Source organism: Papio anubis, chromosome 5, assembly GCF_008728515.1.
Source record: "Papio anubis isolate 15944 chromosome 5, Panubis1.0, whole genome shotgun sequence".
Taxonomy (NCBI): domain Eukaryota; kingdom Metazoa; phylum Chordata; class Mammalia; order Primates; family Cercopithecidae; genus Papio; species Papio anubis.
This window is the reverse complement of record NC_044980.1, coordinates 69,653,964-69,680,827: the sequence shown is the minus strand read 5'-3', so window position 1 is coordinate 69,680,827 and position 26,864 is coordinate 69,653,964. Positions and strand designations below refer to the sequence as shown.

At 39.6% G+C, this 26,864-nt stretch overlaps 1 protein-coding gene across 8 annotated transcripts in view; it reads right to left on the bottom strand.

Moving 5' to 3' along the window:
• The window catches only part of IQGAP2 (IQ motif containing GTPase activating protein 2), a 311,257-nt gene that overhangs the window by 15,301 nt on the left and 269,092 nt on the right, over positions 1-26,864 (bottom strand). For all 8 annotated transcript variants that reach the window (XM_031666244.1, XM_031666249.1, XM_031666245.1 and 5 more), the window contains 8 exons: positions 24,709-24,872; positions 21,272-21,496; positions 19,955-20,095; positions 19,511-19,595; positions 18,842-19,074; positions 16,215-16,347; positions 10,003-10,105; positions 9,298-9,439 (listed from right to left, as the gene is read on the bottom strand). In XM_031666244.1, the coding sequence (XP_031522104.1) occupies positions 9,298-9,439; positions 10,003-10,105; positions 16,215-16,347; positions 18,842-19,074; positions 19,511-19,595; positions 19,955-20,095; positions 21,272-21,496; positions 24,709-24,872 (1,226 nt within the window). The remainder of the gene's footprint in view (positions 1-9,297; positions 9,440-10,002; positions 10,106-16,214; positions 16,348-18,841; positions 19,075-19,510; positions 19,596-19,954; positions 20,096-21,271; positions 21,497-24,708; positions 24,873-26,864) is intronic.

Below are 26,864 nucleotides of genomic sequence, written 5' to 3'. Positions count from 1 at the left end.
GCAGGAATATATCCAATATTCTCCTTTCCTGACGTTAATAGCACCTAGACTTCTGGGCCGGCTTAATACCTCATAAGCCTTTAGGAGCCAGACCAACTGTCCTGCTATCAGAAAGCTATGAAAGAGTTTGAAGACCAGTGGCAGCAAACGTCCAGTGTGAGCTGTGGAGGCTTGGGCTGTCAGCTGGCATAGCGGCGAGGAGGATGGTGTTCAAGGGCCTGAGCAACTAACAAATAGGGTTAGGTCCTCACCTTCAGGTAGAATAGAATAGAAGAGCTTCTCAGTAAATAGTAAAGAGCTGGAAAATTCTGGAAGTACGAAAACCATATGTTCTCTCATAGGTGTTTTTTATGGCAATTGGCCACCCCTTCCTAGTGAGGGATCATGTTATGTAATTATGTAAAAAGGTTTTAACACAAAGATAAAGGGTCAAGTTTGTTCACTTTTACATAAGGTGGAAACAGTATTATTGGAAAATAAAAAAAATATAAAAAGAAAAAAAGGGCCAGGCGCAGTGGCTCACTCCTGCAATCCCAGCATTTTGGGAGGCCGAGGTGGGTGAATCACCTGAGGTCAGGAGTTCCAGACCAGCCTGGCCAACATGGCAAAATCCCGTCCCTACTAAGAATACAAAAATTAGCTGGGCATAGTGGCATGTGCCTGTAATTCCAGGTGCTCAGGAGGCCTAGGTGTGAGAATTGCTTAAACCCAGGAGGCAGAGGTTGCAGTAAGCTGAAAACGTGCCACTGCACTCCAGCCTGGGTGACAGAGTGAGACTCCATCTCAGCTAGCTAGCTAGATAGATAAATAGAAAGAAAAGAAAGGAAGAAAAGGAAACACAGACAAATGTTTGTTTAAATTATACATACACTGGTCTAATTGACGTCTGAAGTTTCACTTTTACTGTAGTCCCGTTATTTCAAAGTCATTACATGATATCACTGAATGACTAATTTTTCTTCCTAAACTCTAGCAGGAAATGTTCATGTAGCATGAAATTTAGAAATGAAAATAAAATTTTCACATTTTGAAGGATATGGGCAACTACTCCCAAATGACAGAGAAACCTTCCAAGTTAATTACAAATATATTACTTTTGAAAATAGGATAAAATCCAATAAGCCATCTGTAAACATCATTTTTCCCATTTCCTATTTATCAGAAGTCTGTGTGAAAAGAACAATCACAATGTGTCTTCCTTGCCTCCCTTCCCCCTGGCCTTTGGAGAACCATTTCCTCTGGCCCCATGACCCTTTGCTGCTGGGGATTTACAGGCTGTCTGGGAATGCACAGCTAAATACTCCACGGAGAGTCAAAGGTGGGCTCACAGCTAATTACAGCCACGTGGGGGATGGCATATTTCCTAAGGCGGCTGTGGCTCAGAAAGCCATGTATCCTTTCCTTCCTACACACCACCTTCCTCCAGCCATCATCATCAACGTATTAAACAGGAACGCTGAGTTAAAAATAAAAGCTTTGGGTGATTTAAAAAATGTAAATATAGTAACTTTCTTATTTGAAATAGTATTCTCAGAACTAATTGTGATATACAGTTTCTAGGGAACTTCCAGTTCTTTAGAGAAGCTGTGTAATGACCAAATGACTGGAGTCACTAAAACGTGCCCCACCAAAGACAAAGAATGTTTATTTGCTCAGGAGTTGCTGGAGGACAAACTGCTCACACAGCCTGTTTCTCTTGGGCTTCTACTGTACATCAGGCCTGTGGAATTCATTGCCAAAGTTCTACCTCAGACGTAAGTAACCATCCAGTCCCATGACAGGGAACCCACCTCCCTCCCACTACAGTGTGTCTAGTGCTTAAGGACAATGGGGATGGACAGATTTAAAACCAAATCTGTCTTGGCTTGGACTCTTGTTGCATATTAGCCATGTGGATGTGTGCAAGTTATATAATCCTTGTGGGTTTTGTTTTTTCATTTATAAAACAGGAGTCTCTCAGGACTGAGGCAAGGATTGGATGAAAAGATCTAAAGTCTTCTGTGAGGTCTGGCACATGGTAAGCACTCACATGGTCCTTAAAGCTGTGCTGCCCATGATGGCCACCACTGGCCACAGGTGACACTTGAGCACTTGAGACATGGCTAGTACAAACTGAGATGTGCTGTGTGAAACACACACTGGATTCTGAAGATGTTGTATGAAACAAAGAATGTACAATATCTCATCCATTTTTTACATTTATTATATATTTAAATATTTTTGCATATATTTGGTTAAATGAAATATATTATTAGAATCAATTTCATCTATTTCTTTTTAAAATGAGGCTTCTAGAAAACTTAAAATTACATGTGGCTTATATTAAATTTCTTTGGGAGAGTACAATATTGGCACATTCCATTCTCAAACAGGAGCTCACTCTAGAGGCCTGCCTTCCAGGGCCACCCAGTCATGGAACCTGGTTAGTCACAGGACTGTGGCCCGGAGGGAGACCTTTGAAAAACAATCCAATCCCTGATTGTACAAATGTGGCAACTAAAACCTAAGAGACTAGAGCTGCAGGAAACAAGTCCAATTCCCTTTCCAAATCAGCAGCTTCTGAAAAACCTACAGAGAAATGCTAAGACTGTGTCCCTCTATCCCCTCTTCTACCATATTTCCTTTTTCCAAGTGAAATCGCTCAGTCCCTTAAAGCTCCTCACAATGGCATCTGCAAAGAGCTCACAGTCCTGCTCACATTCCAGTTGCCAATGACCTTAACATGCATTCCCCTTCCCACCCCAGTCCAAATATAACATTCTGGATATGGTCTGACCAGCATAAATCAACTGCTTAGAGTATTGGCATTGGGGCTCTTCAAATATGTAAGACAGGTTGATCCAAACCACGGGTCTTGCCCTCCTTTAATGAGGAGGTATCTAATTTTGAAAAAGAATTAAGAAAAAAAGAGAAACAAATACACCAGGGAGTTTATTCATCATAGCTGTGCTCAAATTCCACTGTAGATAAATGAGCCCATATGGCGCTTGTAAGCTGGTGTGGCCTCTTGGGTTTGGCCACTCCATTCATATGGCATCTATTATTACCAGTAGCATTCCTGAAGCTCTCCCTCTGTCATCTGCTTCTAGTGTGCCCAAGGTTGAAAAGGAATCAGTGTTTGTGGAAACTAAGGAATACTTTCAATATTTAAAATCCTAACAACATAATTTACATTATTAGCTCCAGATCTCAAATATCACCTTAGCCATTTAGTGCTCCTGCTAGTTTGGACCAAAAAACAAGGAAATCTTTCAGCTGGGATCATGGGACCTAAACTTAATCATGTGATAGGAAATTCTTAAGAGATGACAATTTAAGAACTCAAGCAGCTAAGTATGATTAAAAACCACAAATATTGCCTTCTACTTAAACGCACATACTTTTGTGGGAAACTAAGCTTAATTAAGGCCAGAAGGATCACATATTTTAAGTTGCATCATAAGTTATAATGAAAGGTTGACAATTGCATGGTTCTATATAATTTATATGGTATTAATTATAATTTCATGTGATCATCATAGCCCTTCCTTTCCCGTCTCCTCTACATTATGGAGGAGAAACCGATGGCAAGGCAACTTGCTGAGTTCCATGGTTAATAAGCGATAGATTGAGGTTATCACCCTATGTCATCCTAAGACCCCTTGACTAGGTTTTAGGATTCCTAGACCAGGTTTCTCCTTCTTCTTTTTTTTTTTTTTAAATATCCCTGTGCTTGGTAGTATTATAAAAATAGCAATAGCCCAAACTGAGGTTCTCTATTCTATAAACATACACAAGGAAAAAAGAAATAAATGTTTCTTCCTACTCTGATATGTGCCCTTTGTCCCTCCTCTTTGTCCTGGAAGAATACTCCAGCCTCCGTTACTCAGTAACTGCTCAGCTAATAATTCTCATTATTTATTCTAAGATTCTTAAGAATGCAAAGAACAATGACATTGCCTTGGATAAGTTGTAAAAGTTTATTATCGAGAGTGTAGGCCCTGGAGGATTTAAAATCATGTGGGTTTGAATCTCTGCTCCACTTAGTAACGGTATTACCCAGGAAAAGGTTTATATTTGTTCTGTGCCTGGTTTCCTCATCTGTAAAATATTGATAATAACCTCCACTCTCTTGGGGTTGCTGAGAATATTACATACATATTTTACACATTTATTTTAATATATATACGCACATGTTATTCTTTTTCTCTCTTTACAGATTATGTGCCCCTTTTTCAAAATGCTTGGGCCCAAAAGTGTTTCAGACTTTTTATCTTTTCAGATTTTGGAATATTTGCATTATATACTTTACTGGTTCAGCATCCTAAATCTGAAAAATTCAAAATGCTCCAACGAGCATTTCCTTTGAGCAGTGTCAGCTCTCAGAAGGTTTGGCATTCTGGAGCACTTCGCATTTGGTGTGTGTGTGCATATGCACACACACATAGAGTATATAAAAACTGTCTCTGGTCCATGGTAAGCACTACATAGGTGTTTGCTATTATCATCATCTTCATCCTCATCTAATGAGTAAGAATTATGAGACTAGCATGGAATTAAATTTACAAGCATAAGGATTAACAATGCCTCAAATTCTGCTACTGTGGGGGCCCCCATGAAGATGAGCTACTCATGACTGGAAAGCTAGTGACATTGTAATTAAACTTAAGGGCATTTCTGAAAGTTAAGAACACAATCTGTTTAACAAAAAAGCAGAATAGGTTTTTGATAGAGAAAAGCTAGGTATTTTCACATCCCAGTTGCTCTGCATTTCATGTCTATCCACTTCATAACTTATAAAAGTCACTGTCTTAGTTAAATTTGGTTCTCTAATGAATCTCAAGAACTACATCTTATGTTGAGTTACAAATTTGGTTTATTAGCTTGGAAAAAAATCATTCTCATGAGGGTGTTCAAGTCAATATTTTAAAGGAGTGGTCCCCAATCTTTTTGGCACCAGGGACAGGTTTTGTGGAAGACAATTTTTCCATGGACAGTGTGGGGTATGATTTCAGGAGGATGATTCAAGTACATTACATTTATCCTGCACTTTATTTCTATTATTATTGCATTGTAATATACAATGAAATAATTATATAACTCACCATAATACAGAACAAGTGGATGTCCTGAGCTTGTTTTCCTGCAACTAGCCAGTCCCATCTGTGGATGATGGGAGACAGTGACAGATCATCAGGCATTAGATTCTCATAAGGAGTGTGCAACCTAGATCCCTTGCATGTGCAGTTCACAATAGGGCTCACACTCCTATAAGAATCTAATGCTGCCACTGATCTGATAGGCGGTGGAGCTCAGGTATTAATGCCAACGATGGGGAGCAGCTGTATATACAGATGAAGCTTCACTTGCTCCCCTCCTGCTGTGCGGCCTGGTTCCTAACAGGCCATGGACTGATACTGGTACTTCTAGACTTTAGTTTCCCTGCCTTAAAGAAAAAGACTCAGTTTTCAGGTTCCCTGTCAATGCTGCACTTTGTAATTATCTGTTAGTATCAAGATTTTTCAAATATGTACTTTAAAGGAAACATATTTAGAAGCAGGGCTTGACTAAAATCATAGAGCTAATTCTATCAAATCTTTTGGGCAATACCCACATTTCACTTTCAGGGATGGCTAACCAGTCAGTGTTGATTTCAGTTTGTTACCTACATTGATCACTGGGCTGCTTAGTAAAGTGGTTGGCCAACAGTAAGATCTCACAGTATGCCAAGACGAAGGCCTTTGAGCATAAAAGACTTAGGGCCTCTATTAAAACACTGACCTCAAGCCTTTTTCACATAAATGGAAAAGTAGATCCTAAAATTCACATATAACTGCAAGAGACCTATTCAACTGCAAGACTAAAACAATCTTGGAAAAGAAGAAAGAAGTTGGAGGACCTCCCTATTTCAAAACTCACTACAAAGCTACAGTGAGCAATATGGTGTGGCACTAGTACAAGGATAGACATATAAGTGAATGGAGTAGAACTGAGAATCCAGAAATAAAACCATACATGTATGGTCAATTAGTTTCTGACAAGGGTGCCTAGACCATTCCATGGAGAAAGAATAGTCTCTTTAACTAATGGTGCTAGGACAACTGGACATCCACATGCAAAAGAATGAAGGTGGGGCCAGGTGCAGTGGCTCACGCCTGTAATCCCAGCACTTTGGGAGGCTGAGGTGGGCAGATCACGAGGTCAGGAGATCGAGACCATCCTGGCTGACACAATGAAACCCCGCCTCTACTAAAAACACATAAAATTAGCTGGGCATGGTGGCGGGTGCCTGTAGTCCCAGCTACTCAGGAGGCTGAGGCAGGAAAATGGAATGAACCCAGGAGGCAGAGCTTGCAGTGAGCCAATATCGTGCCACTGCACTCCAGCCTGGGTGACAGAGCGAGACACCGTCTCAAACAAACAACAACAACAACAAAAAAGAATGAAGGTGGACACCTGTCTCACACCACACGCAAAAATTAACTCAAAAAGGGTTAATAGACCTAACTGTAAAGGCTAAAACTATAGAACCTTTAGAAGAAAACATTAGGGTAAATCTCACAAGCAACGACAACAACAACAACAAAAAACAGATAAACTGGACTTCATCAAAATTAAAAAAAAAAAACACACTTGTGCAGAAAAGGACATTATCAAGAGAGTAAAAGAGAACCCACAGAAGGGGCAAAAATATTTGCAAATCATATATCTGATAAGGGTCCAGTACCTGGAATATATAAACAACTCTTACAACTGAGGAACAAAACCACAAACAACCTAATTTTAAAATGGGCAAAGGACTTAAACAGACATTTCTCCAAAAAGAATACATAAATACACAAGTGGATGACAAACATGGAAGGATCCTCAACATTTTTGGTCATTGGAAAAGTACAAACCAAAACCACAGTGAGATACGACTTCATATCTTCAGGCAAAAGTTCAAAGACATAGAGTGCAGACTAGTGGTTGCTAGGGGCTGGGCAGCAGCGGGGAATGGGGAATGACTCCTTAATGCATACAGGGTTCACATCTGATAAAAATGTTCTGGAACTAGACGACAGTGATGGTTGCACACTGTGAATGTACTAAATGCATGTACGCTTTAAAATGGCTGAAATGGTAAGTTTTATGTGTATTTAACCACAGTAAAAAATAAACCCACTGCTGGCTCTATATAGTGTGGTGATTAAAGAAGTGGATAGTGTTTGTTTCCAACACACACTGGGGACTGGGGGAGAGCCACACAAGGGCCGAGGCTGGGTAATGGGTAAGGCAAACAGGACAACGTCCCAGGTTTCCCAGGTTAAGACACATTGCTTCCAGACAGGCCTGACTTTTATGGTTTTATCTTTAAAATGTGATTTCCTAGAATTTGCGGAATCATTGAGACTGGTGCTCAGGAATAAGTATAAATATATATGATATTCAGATGATCTGATACTTTAAACTACTCAAATTGTGATTCTCAGACATCATGCAGACATTTGAGTTGACTGCATTTATAAAATAATGTTGAAATAGCAGACAAAACTAATTAAGAAAAAATTTCTTCCCATTACTTCTAAAGGACAAAGCTTATGAGATCATGGGATACTTGCCCTAATTTCATTTACATGGCAAAACCACACAATCTGTATTTCCAGTTATCTTTATAATTGGCACTTGTTCAGAGGAACCCAGGGTGGAGACTTTCTCCCCCTTTCTCTCCTGCCCTGTCCTGAATTGTCTCCCTGAAAGTTTGATCTGCCTTGGTAATCTGTAGTCAAAAAGAACTGCCCTCAACTCTTGTGAGGCCAAGGGTAAGTCCTAGTCCTGCAACTTGGTCACGGTCCTACTGTCGAGCTGTGCTCTCCACCTCTGTAAGACAGAGGCTGTTACCAGCTTGCCCACTGTTGTATCCCAGTCTCAAGCCCAGTGCATGAACACAGAGTAGGTAGACAAGCATTGACCAAATGCTGCATGACCAAATGGAGCCTCAGATGATCTGAGGACAAAATCAACAAGCCTAAGAGAAGAACATATCAACACAGCACAGTGAGGAAGTTCTTCCTGTTGTTTTCATAGATGATTGAATGTTTTAAAAAAAAAATTAAGTGGAGATGAATGCTGTTTTCATTCACATTTCAAGCACACTTCAGCACATCAGTGGCAGGAGAGAAAGCTCTTGCCACAAATAAAAACAACCTCAGAACTCAGGACAGGTAGCTTGGAAGTAATATGTGAAGTATTGTTTCAACACACACTTGTTCCCTTTTGTCCTCATTTTTCCACTTCCAGTTTCCATCTCACCCCAATACAAAACTGTTCTAATGTACTGATACGCACTCTCGGGTCTGTGTAAGTTCTTGAAAACTGATTGCTTGGTCAGCGTGTGCTTTTGATTTATGGTGTTGTATCATGAATCTCATTCTCTTTCTTACTCTGTGTGTAAAGGATGGATGTGGAATATCCTTGATTCTTTGATGGAGAAAAGATAGTATTATTTAAAGTGTGAATGCTTCACTTGAAGTCTTTGGTGGCAGGAAGTAGGGTACAAATAAAGTCAAAGCTGGTAAACATATCCAGGATCAGTTTAATAGGAAGGAAGGCCAATAAATCAGATGCTATCATAATGTCTTATCATAGGTATGTGTTTTTACATGACTCTATACCGCAAATTAACGTTGGTTAACTGGATTTCCTTACTAATCTTCTGGCCACTCTGTAATAGATATTTCTCTTCAGTTACCTAAGGACTTATGTAAGCTGAGTTAATCATTTCTCAAAGGAAAAAAATCAAATTACTACATGGAAAACTAAAAACCAAGGAAGGTGTTGTAAACTATTGTAATATTTAATTCCTTCCTAAATTCTACAGTCTATTATCCCTCGATTAGATGTTTGATGGATAAACATAATAGATTTCAACGTTCACAAACTTTTTTTTTTTGAGACTGAGTCTTGCTCTTTTGCCAGGCTGAAGTATAGTGGCACGATCTCCACTCACTGCAACCTCTGCGTCCTGGGTTCAAGCAATTCTCCTGCCTCAGCTTCCCGAGTAGCTGGGACTACAGGCATGCATCACCACGCGCAGCTAATTTTTATATTTTTAGTAGAGATGGGGTTTCTCCATGTTGGCCAGGATGGTCTCAATCTCTTGACCTCGTGATCGGCCTATCTCAGCCTCCCAAAGCGCTGAGATTACAGGCGTGAGTCACCATACCTGGCCAATGTTCACATACTTTTAAATAAATTAGTTGGGATTTAGCCTTATTTGAATTTGCATGGTTTAAGATGTGCATTTGGAGACATGTGCCCTTTAATCCCCAAACTTACTTTATCATGAGGCTTCGGCTATCTATAGCTTCACCGTCCTCTATGTCATATTTGCTTGCCAAGACAAGAGAAATCTCGGTCTTTGAAAGCTGACTTAATGTATTTGCCTTGTTAGGGTCATTGGGGTCAACTGCTCCTTCTCCTGTAAGGAAAAAATCCTGGTGTTATTTTTACAATTCACTCTTTGTGATGATGGCACCAATAACGTAACATAAAAGTTCTGTGGGAAAGACAGGCTCAGTAATTAAATGGGAGATCATGGTCTTCACAAAACCCACATTCTACTATAGCTAAAGTGGCTTTTAAAATATCGATTGAAAAATTAAAATGACATGGGACATAGGTATTTCAAATACAAACAAATTACTAAAAAGGATAACTGTTAATAAAATTATTTCTCATTTTCTAATAAATTTGGTTCTTTAACGATGCCTTCTTTCTGTATAATACAGGTTGACAATTCCTTTTTTACACATCTGGAGCTTACCTTCAAAAATACTGAATTATTTTATAATCCCAGACTCTATCAATTATAGAACTCTCACTGTAGGAAGGGGCAAGTGTAGTTGTTATTCTTTAAATATGCTTAAACATTCAATTCCAAAAGAAATTGTTTTATCTAGGATAGGAAAACCAACCAACCAACCAACCAACCAACCCTATTAAACAAAAACCAAGGGATAGGTAGAAGGAACAAGCTCTTACCAAGAAAAGATTCCACGGTTGGCACCTCTCCCAGCGACCCCAGCAATTCACTCAGTAAGTCATTTTTTTCAGGGGCAATTGCATCCTGGTGTTCCAACAGGAGCTTTATGTAGAAAGCAACACACACACAAAGAAAAAAGTAAATTCTCAACTGTACCATATTTATATGAAATTTTTCATAATGTCCTCCTCATACTATTTAAATCTTAAACACAAGTATGACATTTATAAAAATCAGAGACATAGAGACAGTTTTTATTGTATCTTAGAGGGAAGTACCTACTGTACATCAAGAAATTGTAGCAAGAAACATGTTCATAAACCCTTTTTCAGCAAGGTCTGCCAAGGAGTAGCCTTCTACTACCTGATCTCTGTGCTTCGCTCTTCCTCCATAGAAAAAGTCAAAGTTGGGGGAAAGAGTCCAGAATGAGGCAGGTCTTTCAGCTAACGTTGGTAACAAACTGGAAGGGCATTTACATTTCTATGCAGTAATCAAACACTACAGTCATTTTCTTCTTAATCACTACTATTAGCTGTTTCAATCTGTCTTGCAATGAAGATCTCTCCTGGGTAAGGATGTAAGAGACCTAGATGTCCTGAGTGGTTTCCCCTTTCCTGATCCTAAGAAGGCCCAAAGATGAGTAACATCTGTTGGGGTGTCTTGCCAGGTCTTAGAGGAAACAGCGTTAACTCCTGAGGGGTAGCAGCACTTGGGGGAAACCATGAAGGACAACACATCTGGTTCTTGTTTTTTTAAAAATTTAAACAAATTTTAACGGAGTTGGTTTAATTGTTACAACCTTATACACGAACAGCAACACATCTGTTTTTGCTCACATTTCTAATTACATTGAAACAACATTTCCAAAGTATGGAACTAGTAATCCTGGAGACAGGAGGTAACATTTGTTGTTCTGAGCAACTATTTTTATAAAATCCTGCATCATAATGAAAAGCTAGTTCCTTTTCCATTTTCAATCTTTTTTCCAACAGCTTTACCAAAATGAATTCAGATACATCAAATCCACTCACTTAAAATGTACGATGGAATGGCTTCTAGTGTATTCACAGAGCTGTGCAACCATTACCACCCTCTGACTGTAGAACAGTTTCACCACCCTAAAAGAAACCGTGTACCCATTGGTAATCACTCTCCATTATGTCTTCTTTCTATCCCCTGGAAACCACAAATATACCTCTATGAATTTGACTACTCTAGGTACCTTATATAAGCGGTATTTGTCTTTTTGTGACTGGCTCATTTCAAATAGCATAATGTCCTCAAGGTTCCTCCGTGTTGTAGCATGTATCAGAATTTCCTTCTTTTTAAAGCTGAATAATATCGTATTGTATGAATATAACGCATTTTATCCATTCATCTAGTGATAGACGCTTGGCTGTTGTGAACAATGCCGCTATGAACATGAGTGAACAAATAACTCTTTGACTCTGCTTTCAATTTTCTGTGGGTATACTTCCAGGAGTGGAACTGTTAGATTATGAGGTAATTCTGTGTTTCATTTTTTTAAATCGATCGTGCCGCCATACTCCAGCCTCTATGTTTAAATTTTTGATGAACCACCATACTGTTTCCACAGCAGCCGCATCATTTTACATTCCCACCAACAGGGTGCAAGGGTTACATTTTCTTCACATCCTTCTCAACACTTATTTTCTGTTTTTTTTTTTTTTGGTTGTTGTTCTTGTTTTGTTTTGATATTAATCATCCTACTGGGTGTGAGTGGTATATCCTTGCAGTTTCGGTTTTGATTTCTCTAATTATTAGTGATGCTGACCATCTGTATACTTCTCTGGAAAAACATCTGTTCAAGTCCTTTGTTCATATTATAATTGGGTTGTTTTGTTGTCGATTTGTAGGAATTCTTTATATATTCTAGATATTAACCCTTTACCAGACATGTGATTTACAAATATTTTCTCCCATTCCATAGGTTATCTTTTCACTCAGTTGATTGTGTCCTTTGATGTGTAATTGTCCAATTTTTAAATTGGATTATGTTTCTATCATTGAGTTGTAGGATTTCTTTATACATTCTGGATATAAGTCCCCAATCAAATACATTATTTACAATTATTTTCTTTCATTCTCTTGGTTGTCTTCTCAATTTTTTTTTTTTTTTTTGAGACAAATTCTCGTTCTGTTGCCCAGGCTGGAGTGGTTCACTGCAACCTCCACCTCCCAGGCTCAAGTGACTCTCATGCCTCAGCCTTCCAACTAGCTAGGATTACAGGCATGTGTCACCACACCTGGTTAATTTTTGTATTTTTTAGTAGAGACAGGGTTTCTCCATGTTGGTGAGGCTGGTCTTGAACTCCTGGCCTCAAGTGATTCACCTGCCTCAGCCTCCCAATATGCTGGGATTACAGGTGTAAGCCATTGCACCTGGATGATTTTTTTTTTTTTTTTTAATGAGACAAGGTCTCACTCTGTCACCTAGGGTACAATGGCATGATCATGGCTCACTGCAGCCTCAAACTCCTGGCTTTAAGGGATCCTCCTGTTTAATTCTCTCGAGTAGCTAGGACTACAGGAATGCACCACTACACCCAGCTAATTTTTTTTCCTTTTCTGCAGAGATGGGGGCTCACTATGTTGCTCAGGCTGGTCTCGAACTCCTGGCCTCAAGCAATCCTCCCGCTTTGGCCTCCCAAAGTACCAGGATTACAAGTGTCAGCCACCATGCCTAGCCTCAATTTCTTGATATTTCTGTTTATAGCTCAAAAGTTTTCAATTTTGATGAAGTCTAGCTTATTTCCTTCCTTTGCTGCTTGCGTGTTTGGTGTCAAATCTAAGAAACTACTGCCTAATCCAAGGTCACAAAGATTTACTCCTATATCTTATTTCAAAGAGATCTATAGTTTTAGCTCTTCCATCTATGTCCATGACCCATTATGAGTTCACTTTTTGTATAGAGCGGAAGGAAGGGGCACAACTACATTCTTTGGCATTTGAATTTCCAGCTGTCCCAGCACCATTTGAAGACACTATTTTCCCATTGAACTTAGTCCCTTGTCAAAATGAATTGACCATAAATGTGATGGCTTATTTCTAGACTCTTGATTCTATCCCGTTGGTCTTTATGCCTAACCTTATGTCAGCATAGCACTGTCTTGATTACTGCCTTTTCCATTCTCTTCTCATCTTTAAGATCAGCGAAGGAGGCCGGGCGCGGTGGCTCAAGCCTGTAATCCCAGCACTTTGGGAGGCCGAGATGGGTGGATCACGAGGTCAGGAGATCGAGACCATCCTGGCTAACACAGTGAAACCCCGTCTCTACTAAAAAAAAAATACAAAAAACTAGCCGGGCGAGGTGGTGGGCGCCTGTAGTCCCAGCTACTCAGGAGGCTGAGGCAGGAGAATGGTGTAAACCCGGGAGGCGGAGCTTGCAGTGAGCTGAGATCCGGCCACTGCACTCCAGCCTGGGCGACAGAGTAAGACTCCGTCTCAAAAAAAAAAAGATCAGCGAAGGAGAGAGTATCTGTTTAATGCTAAATTTTTCTTAACATTTCCCTGACACATGCAGGGTTGTTAACAAAGAGAGAACACACCTCAGATGCATAACTTCAAGGCAAGGAAGTGACTGTATCCAACTATTTTGTTTTCACTATTCTTATTTTCTTCTAAAGTTTCTGTGTATGGCAAAGCAGGCTAGTTTTTCACTATAGTAGAGGTACTTTGTTTTAAAGCAAATAAATTATGTGTTGTTTTTAAAAAGGTGAGTTGATTTAAAGAAAGGCATTAAATAAATAATAGAGGTGATACAAAGACTGGGCAAAATCTGGAAAGGCGGTACATATGATGTTTTGGAGGGAAAATTAAGAGACAAGAACAAAATATGCAAGATGGATAAATTTATGTTCTTGTTCTCTGATGAGACAGGGCAACTGATTTGGCTGTTTTCTTTGAAAATGATTTAGGTGGTCAGCTTCTACCTTTTATTCTGACAAAATTTCCTAGTAATTTCTTTTTAAAGCGCTTATTTTGAAGTTCTTACGTCTTCCTTAGAGAAAGGGGCAAGCACATGGCCACAGGCTTGGCAAATCCTGCTACTGCTGTGCTTGTGTCTGCACACGGACGCCCCCACACAGAAGGCAGACAGTAAACAGGACAGTCTTCCTATGAAATTACACAATTTCCCCACATTACATCTGCTTCCAACCTAACACAGGAAGGAATTCCAAATCGGTCACAAGCTCTCTTTCCCAGGATTGAATTCTGTTTGCAATTCTTGTTAACAAAAGAAGAGACTATTTCTCCCTAAAGACTTCTAAGACTTCTAAATTAATACGGTAACATTTTCTCTCTGCTACTCTCAGGAAAGAATCTCTCACTCTAAACAAGTACTCCCCACCATTTTTCTTGCATGTGGATATTGCATTCAGCAAATGTGCACCCAAGATGTGCACATTCTTTGAAGACAGATAATGTACCATAAAAACAGACAAATGGGTCATTGCTCAAATATAAACAAGTCTGTCCAATAGATAATTATTTTCGTAAGTAATGCATTGCTAGATTGCTGGACAGTTTTCCTTGTAATTTAGGGTGTTTATATGTAGAGAAAAGAAGGATAGCCTATTCATTTAATCAGTACGTATTGATAGCTTGATGTAAATGTCAGGGAAGTTCCCTGTTCCAATCCTGAAAGAAGAAAATCAATACTAGATTCAATCTTTCCTTCAAACCTACATTCAAGCTTTAGTTTCTTAGAAGAGCTTAATAATAGACTGAAATTTTAAGCAGCTAACCTGCCACTTGTTAGTATGTCTGGTTTGATGGGGGCTGGAGCACAACCTTTGAGAACGTGTATTTATTACGCTTTCCCCTTAGTTGTCTGTATAATCCAAAGTTGGGTGCATCCTTAACTGAAGCATCTAGAACTCGAATGTACATCTGAATCCTCTGGGATCTTGTTAGAATGCAGGTTCTAACTTGGGAGGTCCAGGGTGCATTGCTAATATATCGCCAGGACCTTGCTTTAACTCATAAGGTCTGAAACTATTCTTGAAAAGGTTACCTTTTAAAAACCAAGATTTTTCAGGAAAGAAGTTCCAATTGATCTTAAAAACAAAACAATGCAAACCCCTCAATGATTAGCTTTTTTAAAATTTTAATGTTTGCAAAGCCATCTAAAGCCTCCCAATTCCTTCCCCATGCCACTGAGCACAGTGCCCTGCACCCGACAGGTACTTAATAGATGCTAATGGCTGACAGCAGTGATGTCTGCATGCAAACCAGATGTAGATGTCATGGCACAGCACATGATGTGAAAAACCGCCTGCTTCCAAGAAATGGCAGTTTCCAGAACAATGGAAGTGATTCTTCGCAGAAGGCTACCACCATTGGGTGATAGTTTCTTGTTTTCTTTGCATAGCCTGTTTACTGCCTCTCTATGTTAAAACATTAGAATAAAAAGAATATTCTCATTTCCCTCAGAAAATTACTGGAAAAACTGAGAGGGTTCCTGGAAGAGGGGAGAGACAGGGTGTGGGTCGAGATAGCATGGCTTTGGCTGATGAGAACACCATAGCCTGTCCCTGCCTGGGGCTTAAACTGCACATTTACAATCTGGCTTTATTTTTATTATTTATTATTATTATTTTTTGAGGCAGGGTCTCGCTCCATTGCCCAGGCTGGAGTGCAGTGGTATCATCATAGATCACTGCAGCCTCAGACTCCTGAGCTCATGTGATCCTCCCACCTCAGCCTCCTAAGTAGCTGTGACTACAGGCATGTACCACTAAACCTGGCTAATTTTAAAAAATTTTTTGTAGAGATGAGGGTCTCACTATGTTGCTTAGGCTAGTCTCAAACTCGTGGGCTCAAGCGATCCTCCTGCCTCAGTCTCCCAAAGTGTTGGGATTACAGGCATAAGCCACCATCCCAGTCACAATCTGGCTTTGTAAATGGATTATGCCAAAAGTACACTTTCTTTTCTGGGGAGAAGTTTTATTAATACATAGGAGTCAGGGAATAAATATATCATGTAAAAATAGAATTTTCTTGTTTGGGAGAAGGAGTTTTATTACTGTATAAGAGTCATGGAATAAATAATTGAGGGATTTTTAGGGTTAAGAATATGAGTATTAGCACATGTGTACAATAAGTCCTGTAGAGATTAAACATTTTCAAGATAACAGATGCTTAAACCATAGGTCCATCGCTAAGACGCCTCCCCAGCCCCACTTACTGAATGTGTGCTGATGATTTCTTCTATTGAAATATAAATGACTGGTTTGCTGACTGTCACCAGGTCTGTGTATTTGTCCATATTAAACTTCTCTTCTGGCTCAGGGACATTACATGCTTCTTTGAAATATTTCCTAATAAAGGGGGAAAAAGTCTTAAGATAGACTCAAATGTGTGCATTAAACAGTTTCATCAAAATAGCTAGGAAAATTTGAATGATGACATGTACTTTGCTCCCAACTCAAACCTTGAGAGGACGTGTTACGGCTTCTTTCAGGCTGGCTCCTGGCTGTCGGAGCTGCATCCATGTTTCTGGATATTGGACCCAGCTCCTCAAACAGGACTGGAGAGAGTGGCAAGGGCCTCAGGCCCTGTTTGTGACTTAGTGATATAGTGACCTATGCACAGGTCATCTTAAAAATGTTACTTTAAAAATGGTCCCTGAAACTTAAAATAAAAAGTCAAAAATGATAATTCTTGATCTAAGAATCAAGTCTCTGTGAGGACTACAATAGAAAAAACAATTAGTCAAATTTGCTGCTTTAAACAGCACAAGCTCCTGGGCCTGCATCACCCTAATCACCCTTCAGAGCTTCTGTTACCAGTTTGACAAAAATGAGATTAAGTCTACTCTTCTTTGTTGCTGCAAATATCTGCTGGCTGATGGAAAGACTGTTAAGGCTAGACATCCAGACACATAACATGTCCCAGTACTCAGACCCTAAAAAATCCATTTTAAGCTATAGCAAGTTTTGACAGAGATCAAGAAAAGTGAGACATGCTGTGATCACAGTTTAGTAGTTCTATGTATTTTTTGCCTAAACAAGTCTTGTGCAGGTCGAATATATATTTTATTCTATAAAGTTGTAAATGTTTCGTATGCCTGAAATCATTGTTGGTATCTCTCCTATGGGCACCAGGGTCTTATGTACCAGAAATGACCTCTGCTTTCCCAGCCAGAGGCTGGGGGAGGTTAAACAGCAGAGCCCCGTTGTGGGGAGCATGTTCCCATGTGACAATCAGTTTTCCTATGCTGCTTTGGTTATAATTTTTTGTAGATTTCTGAGAAACACAAAGGATAAATATGAGTGGAAGAAAGGACAAGTTTAGAAGAGGCTCACTTCTTTGGTCTTGGTTTTTGTTTTTTTTTTAAATAAAGAATAGCTGGGAACATAAATGACTGATAGGAATAACAGCAGTTAAAAGTTCATGAGAAATGTGGGAAATGGATATTACTTTGTGTGTGTGTATGTGTGACAGCGTCTCACCCTGTCACCTGGGCTGGAATACAGTGGCACAAACACGGCTCACTGCAGCCTCAACCTCCCGGGCTCAAGTGATCCTCCCATCTCAGCCTCCTGAGTAGTTGGGACTACAGGTGCCTGCCACCACGCCTGGATCATTTTTTAAATTTTTTTGTAGAGATGAGGTCTCCCTATGTTGCCCAGCCTGGATATTACTTTTTTAGTCGGTGAGAAGAATGAAACAATTGCAGCTTGAAAAATCAACACTTTCTGTAGTAAGAGGATTTGGGGTAATTTTCTCACAAAAGACCACAAATTCTAAATAGAAATGAGTAATCATGAACTACCTTTGTTTTCAGATAAGTCACTCACCCAGAGGGAGACTGAGGAATAGGAAATAAGTTTCCAAGTGAGGATTTAAAAGAGGCAAAATTGATGTTATACTTCTATGGCCTGTTGATTAAATGGCAGACATGAGAACAAACATGACAAGAGGAAAGTGCTTCCTCAGAGCTCTAGGAGGAGTGAATCTGACTACCAGACTCATGCCTTTCTTGTTAATGATTAGTGATATAACTTGGAAACACAAATCAATAGAATTAAATCTTCTTAAATGTGTCATTAAGAAAGGCTTGAAAATAGAACAGAACATATTCACATACACAATCATCAACAAATATAAAATCTGGGCTTTCCTAACCTTTCAAAATCAAGTATTCCATTTCCTACTACAGTCGTCCCTTGGTATGTTTGGGGGATTGGTTCCAGGACCCCCATACACACCAAAATTTGTGCATAGTCAAGTTTGAAATTGGCCTTGTGGAACCATGTATGTGAAAAGTCATCTGTCTGTATATGTGGGTGTTGCATCCCATGAATACTGTATTTTCTCTCTGTCTTTGGTTGAAAAATCTATATATAAGTAGACCCGAGCACTTCAAACCTGTGTTAATCAAGGGTCAAACGTATTTGATGTAGATAAGGCAAGTTCTTCCTCATAGGAAAACTTTTTAAAAATGATTCCTCTCTTCTTAAGTTGAAAAAAGCAGAAATCTGCTATTTTGATTTTTAAATTCTAGGTACTAGAAGCCTGTAGCCTACAAGGAAGAACAAGCATTCCATTTTGTCAGCAGCAGAAATAATACGCACAGAAAAGACTCAGTGTAATGGGAGTGCAGCAGTTGGGGTGGGATGGGATCGCCAGGCAGAGGCAATCTTGCCTGCACTTCCCTCTCTCCTCTTTCCCCGAGTGGTTGGTAGAAGAAATGCTTGTAACCACCTGGGGTTCCTGTCCTCCATGCCCACTCTAGCTCTGGGCACAGAGCACATATTATTCTTGCCTACCATTCTTGCATGTTTCTCCAAAACTAACGGCCCCTCTCACCTGAATTCCTGATATGTCTCTGATAAATAATTGTTCATAGATGAGAGATGCTCATTTTCTCCTTCAAACAGCTTGTTGGAGGCTGCATGCTGAAGAACCTTGGCCACCGATCCTAAGTTTCTCCTTTGGTCAGAATTTATCTGACCTCCAGCTGTCATGTCGATGATATCAAAGCCATCTGGAGCTACAATGGCTGGATTCATGTACCGATAGTACAGGAGGTTTCCAACAATCTGGAGTGATGTAGAAGTGCAAGACCATTTTTAAGAAAGAAAACTCAAGAGTTTTAGTTTAGTTTTTTTTTTTAAGATATATATTCCCTACGTTTCCCAAGAGAAAGCAGATCATTTTCTGATGTAAATCCTAACAAGGAGTTAAGTAAAGGCAATGAATACAATCGCACATTATTAATAGCATAATTTGCAAAGTTGTTTTTGATGAAAAAATGCTCATTGCTCCCAAAATGCTCTAATACAAGAATTTCAATAATGTCTAGGATCTCCAAATTAACCTCAGCTTAATCAATTATCTTGAGAGTCATTAGAAACAGAAGACCTGCAGCTTTTTATAAATAATTACACATGGGGAACAATCTTACAAAGTTATATGTTGGTAATTTTGATTCAAACCCCAGGAGAAGCTATGGTGAGATTACCCTTGAAAATCTACCTTTAATAGCTCATCTTCTGTTGCATCGGGGAATTTCTCATGGATCGAATTCTTCAGTACTTTGGCTATATACCTCAATCCATAACTACATATAAAACAGATGACAAAAGAAAATAATGGAAAAAAGGCGGAGTGAGGAAAAAACACACAGCAATTGTTCCAGTCAACTTCAGCTGAGTAGTTTTTCTAAAAATTAAACATAAGATGAGATGGTAATGGAATCACAGGACTTCCACTGATGATAATAACTGAGCTGTGTTTGCTACTGAAGTATTGCCCCTTCTTTACAGAACACTCAGGATTTAAAAGGTAAATGTAGCAATCTTTTAAAATAGTAAACACAGTATAAGGGAAAACTGCTGTCTTCACTACAGGGGCTTATTTTACATCATATTCCAAGAACTTCCAGGAAAGAATGTTAAACTTGCTGCAAGTGCAACTTACGGCAGTAGATCAAGGGAAGAAATGATAGAATTCAGGACTTTGTCGGTGACCCTTCTCAGGTTCTCAATGGAAGCCTCCAGTTTATTTTTCACTTCTGGGTATGTTAAAGCTTGTTCTGTGGTCACATCATAAGGCAACTTGCTGAAAACACAAAGGCTTTAAATTAACTGGAGGCTTAGGTACAAGCATTAATTTTTCCTGCCAAGTTGGTTCTATAGTCAAGCTTTGTATAGTGAATTGGACTTTGCCCGCTGGCACCAGTAACAAAATGTTAGTAAATGAGGGGAGGCTCCACCCTCACAGAGGGTACCTTCTGCAACTTGGAGCAGGAAGGACTTGAGGCTGTCCCTCTGGGCTCTTCTGGCAAAATAATAGGCAGACCCAGGTAATTTAGACTCAGCTAAGTTTCTTTTAATTATAAAAAGCAAATGTTCATTACAGAAAAATAAAATCACATATCATCTAAAACAATACCAAAGCAGACAACCAATTTTCATACCTTAGGGCATAACTGTCCAAATCCTCCTCTGTGCATGTATGTCTATGGGCCTCACGTGTTGATGAGTATAATGCAATTTGTGTATATAGACATTCTATACAGATCCTGTGTGGTGTATGCAATGAGCATTCTTTTCCCAGAAAAATGGGTTATTGCACCTAACTCCAACTGGAAAATATACCATGAACTTTTTCTGTGCCAAGAAATGTATATCTACACCACCATTCCAAATACTTATTCCATTATGTGCTATACCAACATTTATTTAACAAATTCCTCAACGCTAAATATTTTGACTTTTCCTGACTTTTTATTATTACAAATAGTACTGTGACAACCAGCCACATAATTACAAAATTCTCTGTGTACACTTTATTTCACAGACATCCTTTTACAGGAAACAAGAAGCTAGGATTGCTTAAATCTACAAACCACCACTTGGAATAAGCCAGTCCAACCTGGATTGTTAAACCTTACACAGTAAAGTTACTTGATTGGTAACTGTAAAAAAGTATGTATTATCAGGTGAAGAGAGAGTCTGCACCATCTCTAGGTCGAGGTTTAGAAATACACAAAGAAAACAAACAAGGGAGAGAATTATGGAAGTTGTGGCATTGGGGATCACCTGGCTCTGAAATCTGAAAATACCTTTTAGTATCAAGACGTAATTTGCATGGATATGTTAAAGGGAGGTAACATTTTGGATTGACAATTGACTATGTACTGTTTGCCTAACAAAGTTTAAGGGCGTAAATAAATACACATGTGAAAATATCAAAAAGCACAACAGAAGACCAACACCTTCCTGACTCTATTACCTGGCCTCTCCAGTCTGTGTTTCTAGTTGGTTCACCCAAGCCTTGTACACCTCTACAGGGTTCGTGTTGATAATCAGCGACTTGTCCTCGATGATCTCTTTCACCACTGCAGCCAGGAGTTGGCGCAGGGTGTTCTGTCCCCGGGCACCTCTATTGAAGCTGACGACCATCTTGATGACTGTAGGGTTACCAGTAACTATGTCCTGTACCTGGTCCACCTTCGATCTAAAAAAGCCCAAGACAAAACAAAATGGTTTGCTTCTATGGATACAGTTTTTTTTTTTGTTTTTTTTTTTTTTGAGACAGTCTTGCTCTGTCACCCAGGCTAGAGTGCAGTGGTGTGATCTTGGTTCACTGAAACTTCCACTTCCCAGGTTCAAGCAGTTCTCCTGCCTCAGCCTCCTGAGTAGCTGGGACTACAGGTGTGTGCCACCATATGCCTGGGGCTAATTTTTGTACTTTAAGATGGGGTTTCACCATGTTGGCCAGGCTGGTCTCGAACTCCTGATCTCAGGTGATCTCCCTGCCTTGGCCTCCCAAAGTGCTGAAAATACAGACGTAAGCCATGGCACTGGGCCTGGATACAGTTTTAAACAATGTATCTTCCCTCTGGAAGGCAAGGACTTCATGGAATTATACTTTTCTTTATGAAAATCTAAGTTGGTGTGCTTCAAAAACAAGCAATCATTTATAAGGTATATATTTCTTTTTTCTTTTTGAGACAGAGTCTCACTCTATTGCCCAGGCTGGAATGCAGTGGTGTGATCTTGGCTCACTGCAACCTCCTCCTCCAGGGTTCAAGCAATTCTCCTGTCTCAACCTCCTGAGTAGCTGGGATTACAGGCACGCGCCACCATGCCCAGCTAATTTTTGTATTTTCAGAGAGATGGAGTTTCACCATTGTTGGCCAGGCTGGTCCCAACTCTGACCTCAAACGATCTACCCGCCTTGGTCTCCCAAAGTGCTGGGATTACAGGCATGAGCCACTGTTCCCAGTCTATAAGGTGTATGTTTCTTAGATGAGCAATTTGAGGATCTGAAAATAAAGTCATAGCCTCAATTTCAATCTAGAAGGCAGGTATGAGCTGAAAATGGACCAGGACTAACAATACTGGGTGACACTCAAGTATCATGCCCCTGTAGTTATCAAATTTCAAAAACAACTTTCTTGATTGAATGAACTGTTTTCACTTTTTCAAATCCCACTCAAAGCTGCAATACAGCTTCTAGCCACATTAGATGGCTGAGAGAGCTTTTCTTGATTTATGGTTGCTGATTCTTTGGGCCTCTCTCCTCTCTTCCTTCCCTTTCTCTTCTCCCTCTTGACCACTTTCTCTCTCTCTTCCACCTCCTTCCCCTTTAGAGCCTGACAGTGCCTGGTTCTTATCTTATCCAGTCATTCCTTTTTATTTCCTTTGCTGGCTCCTCTTCTCACCTTTAAATGCTATTTTTGTTTATTTTTTGACTAACTGTAGGTGCTTGTAAGGCGAATGAGGGTGAATCAATGCCCAAACAAAAGAATAACTGGTCTACCAGAGTCCAACCAAAACCCACGTTCTCCCCTCAGACCTCATGTGCATGCACAGCTTCACCCGCCATCTCTCTGGGACCTATCCCCCTGAAGTCAGGAGTTCGAGATCAGCCTGGCCAACATGGTGAAACCTCTTCTCTACTAAAAATACAAAAATTAGCTGGTGGCGGGTGCTTGTAGTCCCAGCTACTCAGGAGGCGGAGGCAGGAGAATGGCATGAACCCGGGAGGCGGAGGTTGAAGTGAACTGAGATCATACCATTGCACTCCAGCTGGGGAGACAGAGTGAGACTTTGTCTTAAAGAAGAAGAAGAAGGAGGAGGGAGGAGAAGGAGGAAGGGAGGAGAAGGAGGAAGGGAGGAGAAGAAGAAGAGGAAGAAGAAGAAGAAGAGGAAGAAGAAGAAGAAGAGGAAGAAGAAGAAGGAGAAGAAGAAGAAGGAGAAGAAGAAGAAGGAGGAGAAGAAGAAGAAGGAGAAGAAGAAGAAGGAGGAGAAGAAGAAGAAGGAGGAGAAGAAGAAGAAGGAGGAGAAGAAGAAGAAGGAGGAGAAGAAGAAGAAGGAGGAGAAGAAGAAGAAGGAGGGAGAAGAAGAAGGAGGGAGAAGAAGAAGAAGGAGGGAGAAGAAGAAGGAGGGAGAAGAAGAAGAAGGAGAAGAAGAAGAAGAAGGAGAAGAAGAAGAAGAAGGAGAAGAAGAAGAAGAAGGAAGAAGAAGAAGAAGGAGAAGAAGAAGAAGAAGGAGAAGAAGAAGAAGAAGGAGAAGAAGAAGAAGAAGGAGAAGAAGAAGAAGAAGAATGAGAAGAAAGAAGAAGGAGAAGAAGAAGAAGGAGAAGAAGAAGAAGAAGGAGAAGAAGAAGAAGAAGGAGAAGAAGAAGAAGAAGGAGAAGAAGAAGAAGAAGGAGAAGAAGAAAGATTTCACAGATCCCCAAAAAGCAAATAGAGCCTTAATAGCTGGGCCTTTACTCAGTCTCCCACTACCTGGCCCTACCCTATCTTTCAGGATTCATCTCCTGGTAGTTAGTAATTAAGTCACATTCTGGCTAGACTAATTTACTTTCCTTCTGGGACCTATGCCCATGCCGTTTCCACCACCATTGTGCCTTGTTTCCCTTTTCTATCTCTTCTCATAAAAATTGCAGCTATTCCTCAAGGTTTTGGGTCAAGCACCTCCTCTTCTACAAAATCTTTACTAGTCAATCTAGCTGGAATCTTTCCTCCTATCCTCTAACCTAATACATTGTGCATGTCCTTCATTTAGAAGTGTCCTTCATTTAGTACTTACCACATTCCACTGCATAGCATTCCTATTGCTGATGAATCACATTTCTCATGGGCTTACAGACACCCAGAGGGCAGAGGTGCCTGGCTCCCGTGCTCCCAAAACCAATAGGAACTAGTATAACTTAAGGTTTCCACAAGTTAGGAAGGCCACCTGAGCTACGGACATTTCTCATGCATGTTTCTCAGTCCACTCATTATAGCTACCTATACAATTTTTACATTAACTGAGTCAGAAAATAAATTAGCAAAAGTAGCTTAAGTTCTAGTAAGAAGGGAAGACTATTTCGGCAGAGATTGCACTCTGCATTCTCACCCATTAATGGCCTTACAACTCAGAATTTTAATTAAGTTAAATGTTTTCACTGACTTTCAATATAATATTGATTTTCAGTTGTTACAGATATACAAAATCAAAAGTTAATTTGACACTACAGAAAGTATCATTGGTGGGAGAAAATGGTACTTGAATATAGCTCTAACGATATAGAAGTATTCTCAAGAAACTTGATATATTTTAATATGTGGGAATAACTTATATGAATTTAAAAATAATTTTAGTAAACCAAAGACAGCCACCACTAACAAAAGGATCTATTCATTGGTATTTTTACATACATATTTGTATACATACTTTATTTCTTCCTCCAGAGCAGTTTTAAAAAGCTTGAGAAGTAGATATTCTTCTCGCTGATTAGAGGCATAATTATACAGTGTGAAAATAACAGTATCCATAAATTTAGTGGACTTGTTCTGTGGCATCTGGAAAATCAGCTTAGCCAAGTATAAAGGGTTGGTCTAGAAGGAAAGAAGGAAAAAGAAAACAAAAAAATCCCGCAAAACAATAAGTTAATATATTATTAAAGCACAAAGCAATATCCGATTCCCTGTCTTCAATGACTTAATGTCACTAAAAGCATATAGATGAGTATATAAAATAATTTTTATGTGCCAGGTATTCATCTCTATGCTATTAGTATATAGTATAACTTTCTACTACAGTTTCCTTTAGACTGATATTATATAACTTTCTACTTTAGCTTCCTATTGTATATTAATATTTTAAAATATTAATATCAAATATTAATTACTTAATATTATTCATATCATACTATAGGAAGCTATAGTAGAAAATTATGATAGGATTTAAATGATACACACTATATGATATACTTAACATATTATATCTACTTTTCACTGTTGACCTTTTTGAGCCACATACTAATATTTATTGTAGAGACGCAGAAGACAGGGTGGGTAGCCAACAGAATCTGGTGTCCAAAGACACTGGCAAAGCTTGGGCATGGTGGCTTGCACCTATAATTCCAGCACTTTGAGAGACAGGCAGAAGGATAGCTTGAGCCCAGGAGTTCGAGACAAGCCTGGGCAACATGGACAGGCCCTGTCTCTAGAAAAAAGTAAAAATAAGTTAGCTAGGCGTGGTGGTGCATGCATGCAGTCCTTGCTACTCAGGAGGCTGAGGTTGGGAGGATCATTTGAGCCCAGTATTTTGAGGCTGCAGTGAGACGTGATCATACCACTGTATTCCAGCCTAGACAACACAAACTCTATATCTTTAAAAAAAAAAAAAAAAAAAAAAAAAAAAAGTGGACTAAGGGCCCAGCTATATAGACTGGCCTAGAAGGATCGATGGATGAGTAGAAGGAAATGCATACTATCTTGTCAGACTGGAAAGAACAAGAAAAGAATACATTTACAATGTGGGAACAGCAAAATGGCCACAATGTTCTACACAGAGTGAGAAGGGGGAGTGAGGTAGGGAGGTTGAAGAGAGGAGTGAAGGTCAGGACAGTTGATAAGGGAAGTGCCAGAAGACCATAAGCAAAAAACAACAAAGAACTTAAAATGGACGTGGAACCCTGCGGGTTCTGATGAGGATGGACCCGTTGGATACAGAACCAGCCTTCATGGTGATGTGGCTTTTCTCCAGCAGCTACACCTACCAGGTAGAAGTTCAAAGAGAACAATAGTATTCAGGTTACAGAGGAAAGTATGTTCAAAGAGAAATTTAATACTCCTAATCTTCATCTTCTTTCTGACAAGAGAAGAAAATTTTTCTATACTTGAAAACTAGTATTCATCTAATATACTCAAGCAGTTTGGGCAGCTTTTAAGAAACCTCAAATTCTGGTTTACTTTACCATTTAGGTTTACTTTTAAGTTCATAATGATGGGTTGAAATTTTATAAATAAGCAGCTCAGTACTTTTTCTTGATAGCTCTGTAGTGACTCTTTTCCAATGTGAAGTATATAGGAATTAGGAGAAAGGAAACTTACTCTAGGACTAAATAAAGATGTCTACTCACCATTCCTCCTAAGGTTACCTAAAATTTTTAAATTCAGTTTCACACTGAAGAGACAAATCCCCCAAAAACCTGTATACTAGCTGACCTGTGGCTTTGGTTAAGAATTTTTGCTACATCGGGTGTGGTGTCTCATGCCTGGAATCCTAGTGCTTTAAGAGGCTGAGGTGGGTGGATCACTTGAGCTCAGGTGTTTGAGATCAGCCTGCGCAACATGGAAAAACCCTGTCTCTACAAAAAACACAAAAAAATTAGCCAGGCATTGTGGCATGTATCTGTAGTCCCAGCTACTTAGGAGGCCAAGGTGGGAGGATTGCTTGAGCCCAGGAGACGAAGGCTGCAGAGAGCTGTGGTTGCTCCACTGCACTCCTGCCTGGGCGAGAGAGTGAGACCTTATCTCTACAAAAAAAGAAGAAGTCTTGCTAAAGTGTAACCTATGGGCTGAAGGAATCCAGGTCATTTGCTT